The sequence below is a fragment of the Boleophthalmus pectinirostris genome, unplaced genomic scaffold, assembly GCF_026225935.1.
Source record: "Boleophthalmus pectinirostris isolate CB_2022bp ecotype Guang Dong unplaced genomic scaffold, ASM2622593v1 HiC_scaffold_2825, whole genome shotgun sequence".
Taxonomy (NCBI): Eukaryota; Metazoa; Chordata; class Actinopteri; order Gobiiformes; family Gobiidae; genus Boleophthalmus; species Boleophthalmus pectinirostris.
This window is the reverse complement of record NW_026571290.1, coordinates 1,624,113-1,644,112: the sequence shown is the minus strand read 5'-3', so window position 1 is coordinate 1,644,112 and position 20,000 is coordinate 1,624,113. Positions and strand designations below refer to the sequence as shown.

Sequence of the window (20,000 nt, the reverse complement as noted above, 5' to 3'; positions counted from 1 at the left end):
AACCAGGACTAAACCAGGTCTAAACCAGGAAACCAGGACTAAACCAGGACTAAACCAGGTCTAAACCAGGTAAACCAGGACTAAACCAGAACTAGAGAACTCTAGAACAGATTGGACTCATATAAACAGAGAAAATGTTCAAACTGATTGTGTGAGAGTTATTTTCTTCTGTGTGGTTTAATGTGACTCTGTTGAAGTGTTGAAGTGTTTTTATATTTGTGGTGTTGTTTCTTACAAAGGTGAGCAGCAGGTACAGGTTGACCGGGTGCTGGTGTCTGTAGACGAACAGAGCCAGGAGCAGAACCAGAGACCCGAGAGCCGAGGCCAGGACCAGGGCGGGGCTGGAAAACACCAACATAAAACCCGTTTGTTTACACCACAAACTCCACCACTCTTCACAGTCTAAAAATCACATGTCTAAACCTGCCCTAAACCCTAAACCAGGTCTAAACATGATCTAAACCACTAAAATCTAAACCAGGACTAAACCAGGACTAAACCAGGACTAAACCAGGTCTAAACCAGGTCTAAACCAGAACTAAACCAGGACTAAACCAGGACTAAACCAGGACTAAACCAGACTAAACCTAAAATCTAAACCTAAACCAGACTAAACCAGGACTAAACCAGGACTAAACCAGGACTAAAAGGACTAAACCAGGACTAAACCAGGACTAAACCAGGACTAAACCAGGACTCTAAACCAGGACTAAACCAGGACTAAACCAGAACTAAACCAGACCAGGACTAAAAAACTAAACCAGGTCTAAACCAGGACTAAACCAGAACTAAACCAGGTCTAAACCAGGACTAAACCAGAACAAAACCAGGACTAAACCAGGTCTGAACAAGAACTAAATTAACCAGGTCTAAACCAGGACTTAACTAGGACTAAACTGGGTCTAACACCAGGACTAAACCAGGTCCATGTATTTTAGTCTCTGTGTTTTATTCTTGTTCTGGTCCAGCTCCAGGTCGTTCTAAACACATTCAGGAAAGATTCTGGAACTATTTTAGTTTTTGATACCCACAAAAAATGAGGATCTAGTTTCGATATCAGTTTTAGTATCGATTAGACCTGATTTTTCGATATTTCTGACCCTGATTTTAGCCAAAAGTCTCTGTGAAAGTCGCACAGAATGAACCTTTTATTTGTTTTTAGATCCTATGCTCGCTCTTTAGTTTTGCGTTTATTCAAATCATTCTCGATCCGTGTTTTGGTCGATCCTCGTTTGTTTTGTCTCTATTCAAACAAGTTCTGCTGCGGCGCTTTCGATATTACGCCAAATAAAAAAAACAAAACTGTAAAACCGGTTCTGCTTTTGTCTCGGAGCATTTTTCACATTCTTCTTTCACCGTGTGCTGAACCTGGCCCTCACATCAGCTCACTTGGGCCTATTTTATATTCATTAAAGCGGCACTGTGTAACTTTTTGGTTGCTTGTTGCTTGGAGAAGTCATTGCTGTGCCTGGAATGTTCCACAGTGTGACTTTAAACAGCTCTACTTCACATTTATTCAATCACAGGTGGTTTTAAAGCTCAAAAATCCAGAGAAAAACAGACATTGTGACTGTGAGTGGGGTCGCCTCTCCACAGATCTGACCAGGAACTGCGTCTGATTTGGTCTCCTTGAAGATAAAAGGGTTTAATGCCGTACTGCGGAACATTTCAGACAAAACAAACGTGTGTCTCGAGTTGGAAGACACCTCCTCTGGAAAATTCTTCATCACGTTCAAAATAAAATTTGCTGTTAGGGTGCGTTCACTGTTACGGTGCGTTCACTGTTACGGTGCATTCACTGTTACGGTGCGTTCACTGTTACGGTGCTGTTAGGGTGCATTCACTGTTACGGTGCTGTTAGGGTGCGTTCACTGTTACGGTGCATTCACTGTTACGGTGCATTCACTGTTACGGTGCGTTCACTGTTACGGTGCGTTCACTGTTACGGTGCTGTTAGGGTGCATTCATTGTTACGGTGCGTTCGCTGTTACGGTGCGTTCACTGTTACGGTGCGTTCACTGTTACGGTGCGTTCGCTGACCTGTTACGGTGCGTTGCGTTTGACCTGTTACGGTGCGTTCGCTGACCTGTTACGGTGCGTTCGCTGACCTGTTACGGTGCGTTCACTGACCTGTTACGGTGCGTTCACTGACCTGTTACGGTGCGTTCACTGTTACGGTGCGTTCACTGTTATGCTGCGTTCACTGTTACGATGCGTTCACTGACCTGTTACGGTGCGTTCACTGTTACGGTGCGTTCGCTGACCTGTTACGGTGCGTTCGCTGACCTGTTACGGTGCGTTCACTGACCTGTTACGGTGCGTTCACTGACCTGTTACGGTGCGTTCACTGTTACAGTGCGTTGGCTGTTACGGTGCGTTCACTGTTACGGTGCGTTCACTGTTATGCTGCGTTCACTGTTACGATGCGTTCACTGACCTGTTACGGTGCGTTCACTGTTACGGTGTTTGCGTTACGCTGACCTGTTACGGTGCGTTCACTGACCTGTTACGGTGTTACGTGCGTTCACTGACCTGTTACGGTGCGTTCACTGTTACCCTGTTACGGTGCGTTCACTGACCTGTTACGGTGCGTTCACTGTTACGGTGCGTTCACTGTTACGGTGCGTTCACTGTTACGGTGCGTTCACTGACCTGTTACGGTGCGTTACGGTGCGTTCACTGACCTGTTACGGTGCGTTCACTGTTACGGTGCGTTCACTGTTACGGTGCGTTCACTGTTACGGTGCGTTCACTGACCTGCTGTGGACGAACTCCTTGAGCGGTTGGCAGAACATGAACAGGGCCGACGTGGCTGTGGTGAGGACGAGCTGCAGACTCAGGAGGCTGTAAACTTTACGCAGGAAATCTGGACAAACACACAACAGGTCAGAGGTCAAAGGTCAAAGGTCATTCTGCACCTGATTTTTAACCAGGAACCTTAAACGACATCACTCTCTGTTCTCTGATCTGTTCTGACGTCGTTTCCTCGTCACAAACAGACCTGGAGTTGTGTTTTGTTTCATTCAGATTTTGTAAGATTCTTTTCTATTTTCACAACATGAACTTTTTTAAATGTTTGGAGCTTTGGAGATGTAGACAGAGTAATAATAAAATGATGAAATAATGAAACAAAAACACAACTCCAGCTCTGTTTTTGAAGAAGGAACAACATTAGAACACGACTTAACGCTTACAAGAGTCCGTTTTTTGCGTAATATAAAACCTTCACCACTGTGACACAGAAACCACCGTCTGAGGAGAGACATGTGGTTGTTTCGTTACACTTCTCTTGTCTCTGTTCGTTTTTGTGTTCTGTTGCTCTAGAAAACACATTTAATTCTTAATAACAGTGCGTCTGATTGGATGATGAGACGTGACCCCGGGGTCAATGTAACAAACAGTATTTTGACTCCTGTTTCAGGTTGTTCATAATATTTTCATATTTTGTAAAAGAAAGAGAAAAATAAAATATGCCATGAGTTTTCTGATCCGGCCCCTTTGGGATCAAAGTCCCTGGACCAAAATGTAATCAATAACTTCACTTAATATTACATGTGGATTACCTGAACAGAGCAAACTAAAAACCATAACAATGTAAAATACAATATAAAAAGTGACAAGATTTCTATGTATATGTAATTTTAACAATATGTTACAGTTGGGTCTGGTCAAGTGGTAACGGAGGGAAACAGGGGCAGATTTTTGACATTCAAATGTCTCTTATTCAGAAACTAGAGGAACTATTGAAATAAGTAAAGTATCAGAATGTAGGAAAGAGTTACACTCCAACAGGGTCAAGTTAAACCTGTGAGATTCTTTCAAGTTCAAGACAAAAAATTTTAAAACTCATGTCGGTAACGGAGGGAATGAAATATGCAGCACTTTTTGGTCAATAAATCCAAACAGTGATAACTCTTGGTTCTCACTTACATATCCTTAACAAACTGGTTTGAATATTTGCTTCATATAGTTTTCTACCATATGGTACAAGATTAGGTTGAAAAACCTCTTACTTTTTGACTCATGAGATTTTTTATTAAGAAAGTTCATGGTAACGGAGGGAAAAGTAACGGAGGGAAAATTGTACAAACAAGTAGAAGGTGCAGGATTTTACATCATTTGTCACTTTTTTCTTCTGAAAACTTTAATATTACTTCAAAATGAAAAAAACTATTTCTATAAAATATGTCAGTCCTTCCAAGAACATTTTTATCATTTAAAATTATTTTTTTTTTTAAATCCTGTACCTTCATCAACAGTTCAAAGATGGAATAACACAAGACATGATGAAATACAAACATTTATTTACATGATTTTCAGGTCTTTGAAATTTGGGAAATAATTTTTGTTCCATGTTTCATACATGGTCTGTTTAAAACAGATGGAACTTTAGAACCAAAAATGGTACAGAAAAAAGGTAAACAGTTTCATAAACTAGAGTACATATGTATCTGTTCAATACATTTTTATATCAGATGAATTAACTTGAATTTTTGGTCTTGATGTTTACTTCTGCTTGACTGGGCCCATTTACACAAAACACCAAGTCGTTCTCCATCAAAACATTCCTTAAAATACCTTAAAAGATCGTGAATATGTAGCAGTATATAATAAAAGTAAATGACATGAGAAATAATAATCAGATAAGTAACTACTAAAGAAAAAAGTAAGAGGAGTCAAAACCCTATGGGGGGTCACTTTACTACCCCGGGGTAAATGTACTCTGGGGTCAATGTACTAACTCACTATCTATCAATCTCACTCCTGTGTTCTGTGTTTCTGTGCTCTTAAATGAATAACACTCAATTTTAGTTTTGTTTGTTTGTCTTTTTTTAGCTGTTTTTGTCATAAACCTGGTGAGAACGCAGCGGTACAACTTGTTTATAAATGTTCTGGACCAAAAAAACATGAAATCAAAAGAGACAATTCAAAGTAAACTGTAAAATGTTTCTTTTTGTTTTTGGAAACGGCTGTGACGCAGCTTCACAACACACTTTCACTTTCTTTCCTACAGCACAGTTTGAAAATGCATTTTGCTTTTTATTTTTATATTTTGAATATAGTTTTTACAACACAAACTAACACAGACAGCTGTATTTAACACCAGATAAATGCAGTTCAAGTCTAAGTTTTCAGGTTTTGGGGTTGGGAAATGGTAAAATACTTCCTACATATTGTTGAAACTCACTCAAAAACAGTTTAAATAATGATTTGTCTTAATGGGGAATTTTTACAAATATTAATATTACATTAATTAATTACACAATACTTGATCTTTTTTGGAAGAATCTAGAGTGTAAAAAATAAACAGTTCATCCAGTTGCAAGTGAAAAGTCAATAATAATGTGCTTTACTAAAAGATTTATTTTATTTTAACAACTTATCACTCTGTCTATGTCATCAGAGGACATCACGGGATTTTTTTTTTTTTTGTTTTGAGAAGTAATAATTACAGTTGTCAGTAGCACAGACAGAATAAACCGACTGTTGTGAATAAAAATGACAAATCTGTGAGTCTAAAGAACTGAATCTTCTAAATTTGAGAAATAATAATTACAGCCGTCAACACTTGTGACAGTAACACAGGCAAAATAAACCGTAAATAAAAATAAATAGAATAAAAATAACATATCTGGGAGTCAAAAGAACCGAATTCTGTAACGCTCGGACTGTCACACGTCATCAGAGGACGGGATTTTATTTTATTTTTTTAAAATAATAATAATAATTACAGTTGTCAACACTTGTGACAGTAACGCAGGCAGAATAAACTGTAAATAAAATAAAAATAACACATCTGGGAGTCTAACGAACCGAATTCTGTAACGACCGGACTCTGTCTACGTCATCAGAGAACAGGATTTATTTATTTATTTTTTATTTTCCTTTTTACAGCTGTCAACACATGTGACAGTAATGCAGGCAGAATAAACCATAAATAAAAATAAATAAAATAAAAATAACACATCTGGGAGTCTAACGAACCGAATTCTGTAACGACCGGACTCTGTCTGCGTCATCAGAAAACAGGATTTATTTATTTATTTTATTTAATTTTTTACTGCTTTCAACACTTGTGACAGTAACGCGGGCATAATAAACCAAAAATAAAAATAAATAAAATAAAAATAACATATCTGGGAGTCTAAAGGACCGAATTCTGTAACGACCGGACTCTGTCTACGTCATCAGAGAACAGGATTTTTTTTTTTTTTTTAACAGCTGTCAACACTTGTGACAGTAACACAGGCAGAATAAACCGTAAATAAAAATAAATAAAATAAAATAACACATGTGTAAGTGTAAAGACTCGGCTCGTGTAATGGCGCCGTGTCGGTTTGTTTCGGACGGTACCGGGGCTGGACTCACCCATCCGGATCTGCACCGAGGCCGTGGCCACGTTGGTGCCGTAGTTAAAGTCATCCTCGATGGAGGAGCGCGGGTATTTGTCGCTGTTCATGTTTGCGCTTTTGACGCTTTTTTTTTCTGTTTAGGGAAAAACAAAAACGCAGAAAAATAAACGAGCTCCGCTACTTCCGGCTTCTGCGCATCACGATCTGTACTTCCGGTCACATGACGACAGAGACGCGATAAAAGTAAAACACAAAAATTTAAAACAAATAAGTAAAATGTGAATAATAATAATAATAATAATAATAATAATAATAATAATAATAATAATCCCTTTCAAATCTTATGTCATCAGAATGTTGTTGACATTTATTTACAATGATAAACTGACGACCAGACCTGACTGCTTTGGTTTTATGACATTATAACAACAAAAATAAGCAACGATTTAAAATGATCTTATTTACTTTGCTTCTCTGTTCAGAAGGATTGAAAAAATACAGTTTTCTAACCTGAAAATAGTGTTTGGGATTCACAAAAAGTATAATTTATGATGAAATGTGTAATTTAGCGTCAGTCTCCGTTCCTCCCCTCACCTCTGCTCATGAGCTCTGGGTAATGACCCAAACGACGAGATTAAGATTAGTGCTGTCAAGCGATTAAAAAGTGGGGAGATTAATTAATTATGATTTGTAATTAATTAATCTAATTAATCTCTTTTTTATTCTCACCTGAAAATTGCTGAGAAAAGCTTCAACTTGAGGTATTTTCATTTGAATTCATTATTACATTATTTTCATACTATCATTAACGTTTTTATATAAGTATCATCATTGTTACTGTTACTAATCTGCATAAGTAAACTCAACTTTACGACATATAAACATCACTACTCTAGAGCCACATCAGCTGTTTGACATTATCATGTGTTTATTTCAGATTTGTACAAGTCTCACAGAAACAAAACTTAAAACTGCATGACTCATTTGCATAAACTAAGTGGAGAAAAGAAAAAAAAACGCTCTTGTGTCGCTGATGTGGTTCAGTTTGTGTTGGACTAAAGGACACGACTCAGTGGAATATGAGTGTTCTCTCTGTGACAGAGGGATGTTCTGCTGAAGGTGAGTCTGTTCTGTGTTTGTGTCGTGATGTTTTCAGATCAGACATGTGCAGGTTTATCACAGATGCGGCGAGAACGGGAATGAAAATTATAATTGTTTGCGGGAGCGAGCGGAGCAGGACTGCACAGTGCGACTGTGTCCCAACAACACATAAAAACAGATTTTATAATAAGGCGACTTGCACAGAAACAGTAAAGTTAGAGATTAAAAATAAGATTAACACGATTAAAAAACATAACGCGCTAAATATGACTGTAATTAATTAATTGCAATTAACATGATAATTTGACACCAATAATCAAGATACAAGCGGCCAAAATGAGTTTCCTCCGCAGGGCGTCTGGGTGCTCCCTTAGAGATAGAGCGAGGAGCTCAGTCACACAGGAGGAGCTCGGAGTAGAGCCGCTGCTCCTCCACGTGGAGAGGAGCGTCTGAGGGGAGGACGTCTGTCTGTACTACTGCTACTACTACTACTACTACAACTACTACTACTACTACTACTACTACTACTACTACTACTACTACTACTACTACTACTACTACTACTACTACTACTACTACTACTACTACTACTACTACTACTACTACTACTACTACTACTACTACTACTACTACTACTACTACTACTACTACTACTACTACTACTACTACTACTACTACTACTACTACTACTACTACTACTACTACTACTACTACTACTACTACTACTACTACTACTACTACTACTACTACTACTACTACTACTACTACTACTACTACTACTACTACTACTACTACTACTACTACTACTACTACTACTACTACTACTACTACTACTACTACTACTACTACTACTACTACTACTACTACTACTACTACTACTACTACTACTACTACTACTACTACTACTACTACTACTACTACTACTACTACTACTACTACTACTACTACTACTACTACTACTACTACTACTACTACTACTACTACTACTACTACTACTACTACTACTACTACTACTACTACTACTACTACTACTACTACACTACTACTACTACTTCTATTACTACAACTACTATTACTGCAACTATTACTACTACTGCAACCACTACTACTGCAACTACTACTACCACAACTACTACTACTACTTCTATTAATATTTGAATACTGCTGTCTGTCCTTACTTCTCCTGTAAAGTAATGTTTCTGGTAATTATCTTGTACATTTAGTCCACATTCGACTACTATTACTACTACTGCTACTACTACTACTATATATACTTCTACCCTTACAACTTTGGTAACTGAAGAACACTGACATGACTTGGACTTTGAACAAAAAGACTCACGTTGTGTTGGCATTTTCACTTACTCTACTCCTACTCCTACTACTACTACTTCTGCTACTACTACTTGAATACTGCTGTCTTTCCTTACTTCCCCTGTAAAGTAATGTTTCTGGTAATTATCTTGTAGATTCAGTCCACATTCTTAATCTTATTCTGACAACACTACTACTACTACTACTACTACTACTCCTACTCCTACTACTACTACTACAATCTATAATGGTAATAACATTCTATTATGACTGAATTTTTTCATTTGACACTCTTCTCTTTCATTAACTCAGATAATACTCCCTACAACTGTACAACAACTCCCCCTTATGTAACAGATAATACTCCCTACAACTGTACAACAACAGATAATACTCCCTACAACTGTACAACAACTCACCCTTATGTAACAGATAATACTCCCTACAACTGTACAACAACAGATAATACTCCCTACAACTGTACAACAACTCGCCCTTATGTCACAGATAATACTCCTACAAGTGTACAACAACTCCCCTTATGTCACAGATATACTCCCTACAAGTGTACAACAACTCACCCTTATGTCACAGATAATACTCCCTACAAGTGTACAACAACTCACCCTTATGTCACAGATAATACTCCCTACAACTGTACAACAACAGATAATACTCCCTACAACTGTTCGACAACTCACCCTTATGTAACAGATAATACTCCCTACAACTGTACAACAACTCACCCTTATGTCACAGATAATACTCCCTACAAGTGTACAACAACTCACCCTTATGTAACAGATAATACTCCCTACAAGCTGTACAACAACTCACCCTTATGTCACAGATAATACTCCCTACAAGTGTACAACAACTCACCCTTATGTCACAGATAATACTCCCTACAACTGTACAACAACTCACCCTTATGTCACAGATAATACTCCCTACAACTGTACAACAACAGATAACACTCCCTACAACTGTACAACAACAGATAATACTCCCTACAACTGTTCGACAACTCACCCTTATGTCACAGATAATACTCCCTACAAGTGTACAACAACTCACCCTTATGTCACAGATAATACTCCCTACAACTGTACAACAACTCACCCTTATGTAACAGATAATACTCCCTACAACTGTTCAACAGCTCGCCCTTATGTAACAGATAATACTCCCTACAACTGTAAGTACAATTTAGTTTAAAATTCATATAAATCGCAAAAAATCTAAGCCGTATTTGGTATTTTGGTTTAAAGACTTGAAGCAGACGACTCGGACCCGGACTCGACTCGGACTTGAGGTCAAAGACTCGGTCCCCACCTGAGCCTGTAGGACCCGCGAGCGTCCAGCAGGGGTCACTTCGGCGCCTCCCGTTTTTATTCAACCTTCGTCATCCCAAAAACGAAACTTAACTCACCGGTTGGGACTTTCCGTAGAGCCCCGTTCAGCGCTGCCACAACCTGTGAGGACCGCTTCTACCTGGCAACGCGTTCTGATTGGCCGATTTTCAAGAGAATGGGCGGTGCGTAACGGCGCTTTTGACGCACGGTCCGCCGCGGTTTGGCTTCAGTCGCGCGGCCACTGCAGAGAGATCGGACGCACCGGGCTGTTTGTTGGTGACAAGCTTGAATCAAGAGCCGAAAATGAAGAATTATCTGAGCTTCGTGGCCCTCGTGGCTGTTTTCTGCGCCGTTGATGCCGGCTACATGCGGAGTAAGTCTCATTTTTATCAGAAAATTATCAAAATTATCAAATTATCGCAAACGAAACTTAACCCAGTATTTATTTACACGATGTGATTAACGTCGCTTCACAGAATTTGCCACGTTTCATGCTCATGTTTTGTTTTGTTTAGTTTTGTTTCAATGTCTTATACATTTTTTTTTTTTTTTCTTTTGCAAAATCTCTGGAATAATCTTGGGGAAAAGTGGATCCGCGAAAGTGAAAGTAAACAAAAAGCAATGACGCAGTTTTAATTCGTGCCATTTTATAATTTAAGTGTTTGCTTAAACTCGTTAAATATCGATTATGCTCAATGTTTGGGTTTAAAAACTTTAAAATTTTAAGTGTGCAAGGTTGAGAAAGCAAAAGCGTGGACTTCACCGACTCAAACCGAGACAAAACTATAGACTTAAAACTTTTATGAAATGTATTTAGCAGCTACAATTTATGCCAAAAAAAGACGTTTATTTGTGTCTCGCGTCGAAGTTTTTCCAATAACGTCAAATAAAATGCGTAACAGCAGCGTCAAAGTGAAAGTGTTTTGGCAAATTTTGGCATCCATTTTGTCTTTGTGGTAACTTTGAGCAATAAAATAAAATGCAAGATTAATTTGACTTTATAATTTTAGTAAAACTGTAAACAGAAATCCTAAAATGTCTTGTTATAAAGTACGAAACATACAAATAATAAAACAATTTTGATCATTTTTTACATCTTTTTTTTTTTTTTATTAAACCGAATCGAAAGAATAAAATAAACACTCGGCCATTTTGTGTTTCCTCTTTAATCCGAGTTCTGCTTTAATGAAACAAGTCAGAATCAAAAATAATGTCTTTATTTTTAAAAAACTTACATTTTTAACAAATCAAACTCAAAACGTCAAAAAAAAAAGTTCTTATTTTCATCAACAATTCACTTTATTTCAAGAAGTCTTTAGTCTCGACGTTTCTTAATCTGGTTGAGAATTTTTATTTTTTTATTTTTTTTAAGTTTCAGTGTAAAATGCAAATAAAATATACAATAAACAATAAAATAATCTTAAATGATCTGGATCCTGAAGAGTCACAGCTGCAGCCAGAGGTGCGTACGACTTTTACGTAAAACTTTTTAAGGCCTTTCCTGATCATCAGAATGAAAATTAATTAAAATTAAAATAAAAAAAAATTCAAGTTTAAGTCATAAATATAAAAAAACTTTGAATTTGACTTTGACTTTGATGCAGTTTCACACAAATCCTCAGTTTATCTCAAAAATACAAGTTAAAAGTAAAAATTTTGAAATACTTTTGTTATTTTTGTAAAATTTGTGTGAAAATTAGTTTTGTTTGTTTTGTAGCTGACGCAGATGAAGCTGAACACCGAAGAAACGACACTGAAACTCTGGAGGTCACGTTTGTTTTTTTTGTTTTAGTCTGAGGATTGATGAGAATTACAGACGTTTTTCAAGACGGAGTAAACGTGAACGACTAGAAAAATACTCGGAAAAGTAAAATTTATTAAAAAGTTTATGTCTCCGCCTGATTTAAACGACTCTCAAATCAAAATTTCTGAAACTTTTGTAGTTCAGACTTGGCTGGACTTTTGAACCAAAATGAAAAAAAAAAAAAAAAAAAACAGGTAATGATTCGCTTCTTCATTTTTCTAATTTGAAAATGAAAAATTAAATGAAAAATGGAAAAAAACAGATAACGGACTGAACCGGGTCTAAACCAAGACTAAACCAGGTCTAATTCAGGACTAAACCGGGTCTAAACCAGGTCTAACTCAGGACTAAACCGGGACTAAACCAAGACTAAACTAGGACTAAACCAGGTCTAAACCAGGTCTAAACCAGGTCTAAACCAGGACTAAACCAGGTCTAAACCAGGTCTAACTCAGGACTAAACCAGGTCTAACTCAGGACTAAACTGGCACTAAACAACTTCTAAACCAGGACTAAACCAGGACTAAACCAGGACTAAACCAGGACTGAACCAGGACTGAAAAAAAAAAAAAAGTCCAGGCAGAATTCATATAAAAGTTCTTATAAAGTACATTTTTGTGATTTAAAATATATTTTTTTAAATTTGTGGATTTTGACTATAGACTAATCCAGATTCTTTTTTTTTTATTTATTTATTTTTTATTTTAGTTTTTTATTTTACAGATTTCCATCAAGTTTTTACCTGTAAATAAGATTGAGAGTCTTTTTATCAGAAGCTGAACAAACAGAAATGACTTAAGAAAAAGTCCAAGGGTCTCAGAAAATGATCAAAATCAGGCCAAAATACACAAAGGGATAATAAATTTTACTTTTCCGAGTATTTTTCTTAAAAAAAACGTCTCTAATTCTCATCAATCCTCAGACTAAAACAAAATAAAAACAAACGTGACCTCCAGAGTTTCAATGTTGTTTCTCCAGTGTTAAGCTTCGTTTACTCAGACAAAGAGTGAAGTTTGCATCAACTTTTCCACTTTTCAAATAATTTTACAAAAAAATCCTCAAAAGTGTTTCAGATTTTTTATTTTTAACTTGTATTTTTGAGCCGACCTGATTGTGTAACCGAGGATTTATTTGAAACTGCGTCAAAGTCGAAGTCAGATTCAGTGTTTTTTTAATCTTTATTTACTGATTAAGATTTATATATTTATGATTTATACGTTAAATATTTTCTTTATTTTTCATGACGTCACTTTATGAAATTTGAATTCATTTTCAATTCTGGAAAAACCTTAAACGTGGATCAATCGAAACATTTTACAACGTCGCAAAACAAAAGTGAAAATGTTTAAAACTTTATTCTGATCAGTGGAAAATCCCCGACGGAAAAAAAACAAAGGAAAAGGTGTGGACTAAACCAGGACTAAACCAGGACTAAACCAGGACTAAACCAGGACTAAACCAGGACTAAACCAGGACTAACAGGACTAAACCAGGACTAAACCAGGACTAACCAGGACTAACCAGGACTAAACCAGGACTAAACCAGGACTAAAACCAGGACTAAACCAGGACTGAACCAGGACTAAACCAGGACTAGACCAGGACTAAACCAGGACTAAACCAGGACTAAACCAGGACTGAACCAGGACTGAACCAGGACTAACCAGGACTAAACCAGGACTAGACCAGGACTAAACCAGGACTAAACCAGGACTAAACAGGACTAAACAGGACTAAACCAGGACTAACCAGGACTAAACCAGGACTAAACCAGGACTAAACCAGGTCTAAACCAGGACTAGACCAGGACTAAACCAGGACTAAACCAGGACTAAACCAGGACTAAACCAGGACTAGAACCAGGACTAAACCAGGACTAAAACCAGGACTAACCAGGACTAACCAGGACTAAACCAGGACTGAACCAGGACTAAACCAGGACTAAACCAGGACTAAACCAGGACTAAACCAGGACTAAACAGGACTAAACCAGGACTAAACCAGGACTAGACCAGGTCTAAACCAGGACTAGACCAGGACTAAACCAGGACTAAACCAGGACTAAACCAGGACTAGACCAGGACTAAACCAGGACTAAACCAGGACTAAACCAGGTCTAAACCAGGACTAGACCAGGACTAAACCAGGACTGAACCAGGACTAAACCAGAACTGAACCAGGACTAGACCAGGACTGAACCGGGACTGAACTGGGACTAGACCAGGACTAGACTAGGACTAAACCAGGACTAAACCAGGACTAAACCAGGACTAAACCAGGACTGAACCAGGACTGAACCAGGACTAAACCAGAACTGAACCAGGACTAGACCAGGACTGAACCGGGACTGAACTGGGACTAGACCAGGACTAAACCAGGACTAAACCAGGACTGAACCAGGACTAAACCAGGACTGAACCAGGACTGGATTAGTCTTTAGTGGCCTAAAGGAGCAGTGATTAAAAGTTATTGTTTTATTGCTTTGGAAAACCCCATAAAATGTTTTATAACATTAATCAACGGGAAAGTTTAAACCAGGACTGAACCAGATCTAAACCAGGACTGAACCAGGTCTAAACCAGGACTACACCAAATCTAAACCAGGTCTAAACCGGTTCTGCCAGTCTAAGCCCGGTTGGGACTCATCCAGGCAGAACCAGTTCATGGTTTAAACCCAAACTATAAATAAACACAAAGACTGTTTAAACTCAGATTTTAGTATGAGACGAGTCCGGGACCAAACCAGGACCAAACCAGGACCAAACAAGACCAAACCAGAACCAAACCAGGACTACAGACAGTTTTTTATCACATTTTATAGTTTATGTGGTTTTAAGTTTGTGTAAAACGCAAAAACAAAAGTGTCAAAGCTGAATTAGGTTTCCTTTTTGGTTCTTCCTGTGGATCAATCCTGCCCATCACCTTCACCTTTCACTATTTTTCAATTCCCAAACAAATTTCTGGAGTCGTTTTCCGCTGTTAGAACAAACAACAACCACAACAATTACGATGTCCAAATCCCAAAACTAAAATATGACAATATCAGAACCAGAAACAAAAGTGAAATGGTTCAAAAGACTTGAAAAGATCGACTTTGACAACAGACACGTCCCACTGGGAAAACAAACATGGAGGTTTGATGCTCACTTTTTCCGAAAATCTTTCCCAGTGTGAATTGTACGATGATCAGAAGTCTGAAATTCGTGACGCATGATTTCTTGGGATTATGATGGAAATAATTCACACCAAAATCTTGTCAAGGTTTTTTAAAAGCGAAAAAGTGTCCTGTCTACAATTATATCAGCCTCTTCAAAATATCGCAGTAAATATCGCACCATGAGATTTAGACATCGTTACATCCCTAGAATTAAAGGTTGTATGGAGGATTTTTTTTTTTTATTTCAAATTATCAGTGAAAGTTTTTTTTTTTTTTTTTTTATTATTATTATTATTATTATTATTATTATTATTATTTACTTATTTATTTATTTATTTTATTTATAATTTTTTATTTATTATTATTATTATTATTTATTTATTTTTTTTTTTTCTGTATGCGTGTTTAGTTAAGTCTGTCTTATTGTGGATGTGCTGGGTATCCAATCCCTTAAATTTGACAGAGTATAAATAAAAAAAAACTAAAAAAACCCCAAAACAAACAAACAAACAAACAAACAAAAAAACATTACAGAGACGCAGCAGCCTTATAATTATGGTGACCAAAAAAAAAAAAAGAATGAAAATCTATCAACTGTGGATGTGTTGAGGCCAGATAAACTTCAGCCAATAGAAAACAAAGCTTCCTCATTTTCTATTGGCTGTTAGGTTGTCAATCAAACTCCCTACGTTTCTAGTGTAACTGACTCGTCGGCGCGCGGGGATTACGCGGTTTATGCAGCGGGTCTTAGAGGTTTTTTTAAACTGCAGCTTCCTCGCATTTCGCACAAAGTTTGACGCGACGGCGGACGAGAATCTACGACCAGTTCGCCGCAAAAGAAAGTCCGTTTTTGAGGTCGCCGAAAGAAGAAAAGAAGGAGAAAAGGAGCGAAGACAAACTGAGGTGATTCTTGGAGATTTCTTCCAGCGACGGCGCGACTGAAGCAGATGAAGGATCTAAAAACTGACACGTCGGTCGATAAATTACTTCTAGACGGGAAACTTCAACAGTGATTCTGAACGAGGCTGTAAACAAACGCGATTTTAAGAGTAAAGAGAATTTGAAAAAGGACTGTCGCTGTGTTTCTCTTCCCTTAAAAAATCCTCTATACAAACTTTAAGTGTTTTCGTGGTCTTCTTAAAAGCGGAATTCATTTTTATTTGGGTTTAAAGCGGGAATTCGGACAAAGACGACAAAGATAACGTTTTTTTTTTTTTTTTTTTTTTTCTTCTTCTTCAGGTCCTCCCAAAGTCCAGCTGTACAGTCGGGATCCGGGACTTTTCGGCAAAGGCAACGTCCTGATCTGCCACGTGAGCCAGTTCCACCCTCCGGACATCACCATCACGCTCCTGAAGGGCGACGCTCCTCTGGACAACGCCCAGCAGACCGACCTGGCCTTCAAACAGGACTGGCACTTCCACCTGACCAACAGCGCCCCCTTCACCCCCGAGAGCGGCGTCAAGTTCACCTGCCGGGTCAACCACGGCGGCAGGGTCACGGACTACGTCTGGGGTGAGGACCAGGACTGGACCAGGACTGGACCAGGACTGGACCAGGACTGGACCAGGACTGGACCAGGACTGGACCAGGACTGAAACAAGTCAAAAACAGGACTGAAACAGGACTGAACGAAGTCTAAACCAGGTCTAAACCAGGTCTCAACCAGGACTAAACCAGGACTAAACCAGGACTGAAACAGGTCAAAACCAGGACTAAACCAGGACTAAACCAGGACTAAACCAGGACTAAACCAGGACTAAACCAGGTCTAAACCAGGTCTAAACCAGGACTAAACCAGGACTAAACCAGGACTAAACCAGGACTAAACCAGGACTAAACCAGGACTAAACCAGGTCTAAACCAGGACTAAACCAGGACTAAACAGGACTAAACACGGACTAAACCAGGACTAAACACAGGACTAAACCAGGACTAAACCAGGTCTAAACCAGGACTAAACCAGGACTAAACCAGGACTAAACCAGGACTGAAACAAGTCAAAAACAGGACTGAAACAGGACTGAACGAAGTCTAAACCAGGACTAAACCAGGTCTAAACCAGCTCTAAACCAGGACTAAACCAGGACTAAACCAGGGCTAAACCAGGACTGAAACAGGTCAAAACCAGGACTAAACCAGGTCTAAACCAGGACTAAACCAGGTCTAAACCAGGACTAAACCAGGACTAAACCAGGACTGAAACAAGTCAAAAACAGGACTAAACCAGGTCTAAACCAGAACTGAACCAGGTCAAAACCAGGACTAAACCAGGACTGAACCAGGTCAAAACCAGGACTAAACCAGGTCTAAACCAGGACTAAACCAGGACTAAACTGGGACTAAACCATCTTAATATCTCAAATCTAAACTGGTCTAACTCCGATCTCTGTTTGTGTTTTTTTATTTTTTATTTTTATCAGATCCAAACATGTGAGTCCGGCCGCGCTGCCTCGTGCCTACACTTCCCATCATGCACCGCTGCTTCACCAATCCAACACGAACGTCCCGTCTTCAGTCGGACGTCCGCAGATCTGCTCCGTAACTCACGATCGTTTCCCTCAGCGCTTCTTCTTCTTCTTCTTCAAAACCCTGGGTGCGGGTTCAGGATTTTAGACCACACTTAAATCACAATACGCCAAGACTTCTCCGTAGATTTCTGATTTTTGTTCTGTTTTTTTTTTCGATTTTTGTCATCTGAGATTGTTTTTCCGATATTTATGAATCATGTTTTCTAGACTAGGGACTAAACCGGGACTAAAGTGGGTCTTAACTCGGTCTAAAACGGACCACGCTTCCAACTGAGACGCTGTATAATCAGGTTTAAACTCGGACTTTAGTGTCAAACCAGTCCAGGACCAAACCAGGACTACCGTAGATCTTAACCGGGACTAAACCAGGTCTAAAACCGGACTAAACGTACAGCTATGACACTATGGACTCAGGGACTAAACCGGGACTGATCAAGACTAAGAAAAGGACTAAAAGATCAAACCAGGACTAAACCAGGACTAAACCAAGACTAGGAAGAGGACTAAAGAATCAGACCAGGACTAAACCAGGACTAGACAGTTGTAGAATTTGAGATCACGGGAGACGGTTTGATTGTAAATATGACTTGACTGTTGATCTTTGAATAAAAATTTTAGAAAATGAAACGTTTTCTGTTTTTTTTAGGGTGGAATTTGTAGAAAAAAAAAAAAAAAAAAACTGTCAGAATTTTGGGGGAATTTAAATCTGTATTTTATGTTTTCACGTTGACCGGAGGAGTCGGACTCGAGTCACCAATTTAAGACCTGATTTGGACGTTGAAGCCTCGACGTGGAAAGACTCGACGCTCAAAATAGTTTGGAAAAGTATAGAAACGTTTCTTTAAGCCGGGGGTGTTCTACGTGTATGTGTACAGGAAGAATGTTCAGCAGTTACCACGGAGACACAACGAGGCAAACATCCGCAAACACTGTAAAAAAAAAAAAAGGCTTTAAGATCGTCCGGAACTTTAAGAAAAAACACAAAAGTGATTTATTTTCATTTCCCTGAGGTCAGAGCGTCGTGGTTCTGTTCAGGAGTTTGATTTTACACTAAAAAGTGAAAGTGACTCAACGAAAATCTGCTGACTAATGCTAATGCTAATGCTAATGCTAATGCTAGTCCTTACATACTGTTCATTTCTGAAGCCTTCACAGTTTGGTTCGGGTCAAATTTGACCCGGACCAAGAATTCCTTCATAGTGAGTGTCTAAACCAAATGTTGAACTACAGATTTATTTAAAATGTCTAAACAGACTGTCCCACATGAATAAATAAGTGTAATATATAAATATAATGTATTTTTGTAAGTTTTACAACAGTCGTTTTTGGAGAAAAACATCGACTATCACAAGTATCATGTCCTGTTTTACAAAACACATAAACACATAAAAGCCTTTATGATTTTTGTATATATTTTTGCATTTGAAAATGACATGAATATTCTGGAACTGTTGGAATTGATAATATCTCCATGTTTATCCACTGCATATGTTTATTTCAAACTAGTCAGTGCATTCAGAGCAGTGGGAGGAAACTCTGCGTGTGAGACTTGTATCTGTGTTTCTCACATTTGCAGCAGGTTGTAGATGTTTTGCAGTTTCTTCTTTGCAGAGCTAAAGTTGTATCTCCTTCTCTTCTGGGTCCTTGTGTTGGTTTGTGGTGTGACTTTTTGATCAGGGTCAGGTTCAGATCACGGCACTGGCCTCACCGACGCTGCTGAAGCTGCTGAAGCTGCTGAAGCTGCTGAAGCTGGTGTCACCTTTGCAAACAGGGAGTCACAAGGACCTTTCCAAGCTCCTCCAGAGAAGAACCTCCTCCAGTTCCTTCTGCTTGGCCTCCAGGTCAGGTTCAGCTCCACTCCATAGACAAAGCAGACCAGCGGGAGGTTCTGCTCTTGCAGCTCTGCCTGTTACTTTGTCAAGGTTTTCCACTCCTCCTTTGTTGGCAGTGTAGTCAAGGATGATGATGATGATGATGATGATGAGCTCACCTCTGCAGCCATATGTAATGTGCTCATAAGAATGACATTCTTGTTCTTCTTTTACATGTACGAGACGACTGTGGTGTCCTGAATCAACTTATTCAAACTTAGAAGCAAAGATCTCTCTCCCACTTGATTGACTTGTGTTCCTCCTGTGCTCCATAAACAGGATGTTCACTCCTTTCACTGTTTTGAGATTCTCCTTTGTCCCTTCACCAACCAGCAGGCGTCTGTCTCTGGGAACCTGGGGCCTGGGGGAATCTCAAAACAGTGACTCTTGAACTCTGTCACCACTGTCCCATCAAAAAATACACACAAACATGGTACAACATGGTCTGTGCAGTTTCACAGAATCTTTCATTTTGGTTTTGGAGACAAATAATGAAGAAAACCGTTGTTTTTTCGTT

At 38.7% G+C, this 20,000-nt stretch overlaps 3 protein-coding genes across 24 annotated transcripts in view; 2 read left to right on the top strand and 1 right to left on the bottom strand.

Annotated features, from left to right (window-relative positions):
• Positions 1–6,556, bottom strand: part of tmbim4 (transmembrane BAX inhibitor motif containing 4) — a 13,839-nt gene extending 7,283 nt beyond the window's left edge. For all 22 annotated transcript variants that reach the window (XR_008633045.1, XR_008633043.1, XR_008633044.1 and 19 more), the window contains exons 1-3: positions 6,370–6,556; positions 2,758–2,866; positions 236–341 (exon numbers count right to left, since the gene is read on the bottom strand). Coding sequence is in view for 14 of the 22 variants with exons in the window: in XM_055159921.1 (XP_055015896.1) it covers positions 236–341; positions 2,758–2,866; positions 6,370–6,460 (306 nt within the window). In the remaining 8 variants the exon portion in view is untranslated. The remainder of the gene's footprint in view (positions 1–235; positions 342–2,757; positions 2,867–6,369) is intronic.
• A 3,781-nt stretch (positions 6,557–10,337) lies between these two features.
• Positions 10,338–18,239, top strand: LOC110172378 (beta-2-microglobulin-like). The gene is made up of 3 exons (XM_020938238.2): positions 10,338–10,496; positions 16,324–16,596; positions 17,505–18,239. Exons 1-3 carry the CDS (start codon positions 10,427–10,429, stop codon positions 17,516–17,518), a joined length of 357 nt encoding a protein of 118 aa, XP_020793897.1. The 5' UTR covers positions 10,338–10,426; the 3' UTR covers positions 17,519–18,239.
• The window catches only part of hspa14 (heat shock protein 14), a 32,542-nt gene continuing 30,096 nt past the window's right edge, over positions 17,555–20,000 (top strand). Inside the window, exons 1-4 of the mRNA XM_055159885.1 lie at positions 17,555–17,605; positions 19,290–19,453; positions 19,561–19,675; positions 19,763–19,863. Of these exons, the coding sequence (XP_055015860.1) occupies positions 17,555–17,605; positions 19,290–19,453; positions 19,561–19,675; positions 19,763–19,863 (431 nt within the window). The remainder of the gene's footprint in view (positions 17,606–19,289; positions 19,454–19,560; positions 19,676–19,762; positions 19,864–20,000) is intronic.

Coding starts and splice junctions, on each gene's coding strand:
- LOC110172378 (XM_020938238.2), top strand. CDS start 10,427: ATGAAGAATTATCTGAGCTTCGTGGCCCTCGTGGCTGTTTTCTGCGCC. Junction 10,497..16,323: donor TGATGCCGGCTACATGCGGA/GTAAGTCTCATT, acceptor CTTCTTCTTCAG/GTCCTCCCAAAGTCCAGCTG.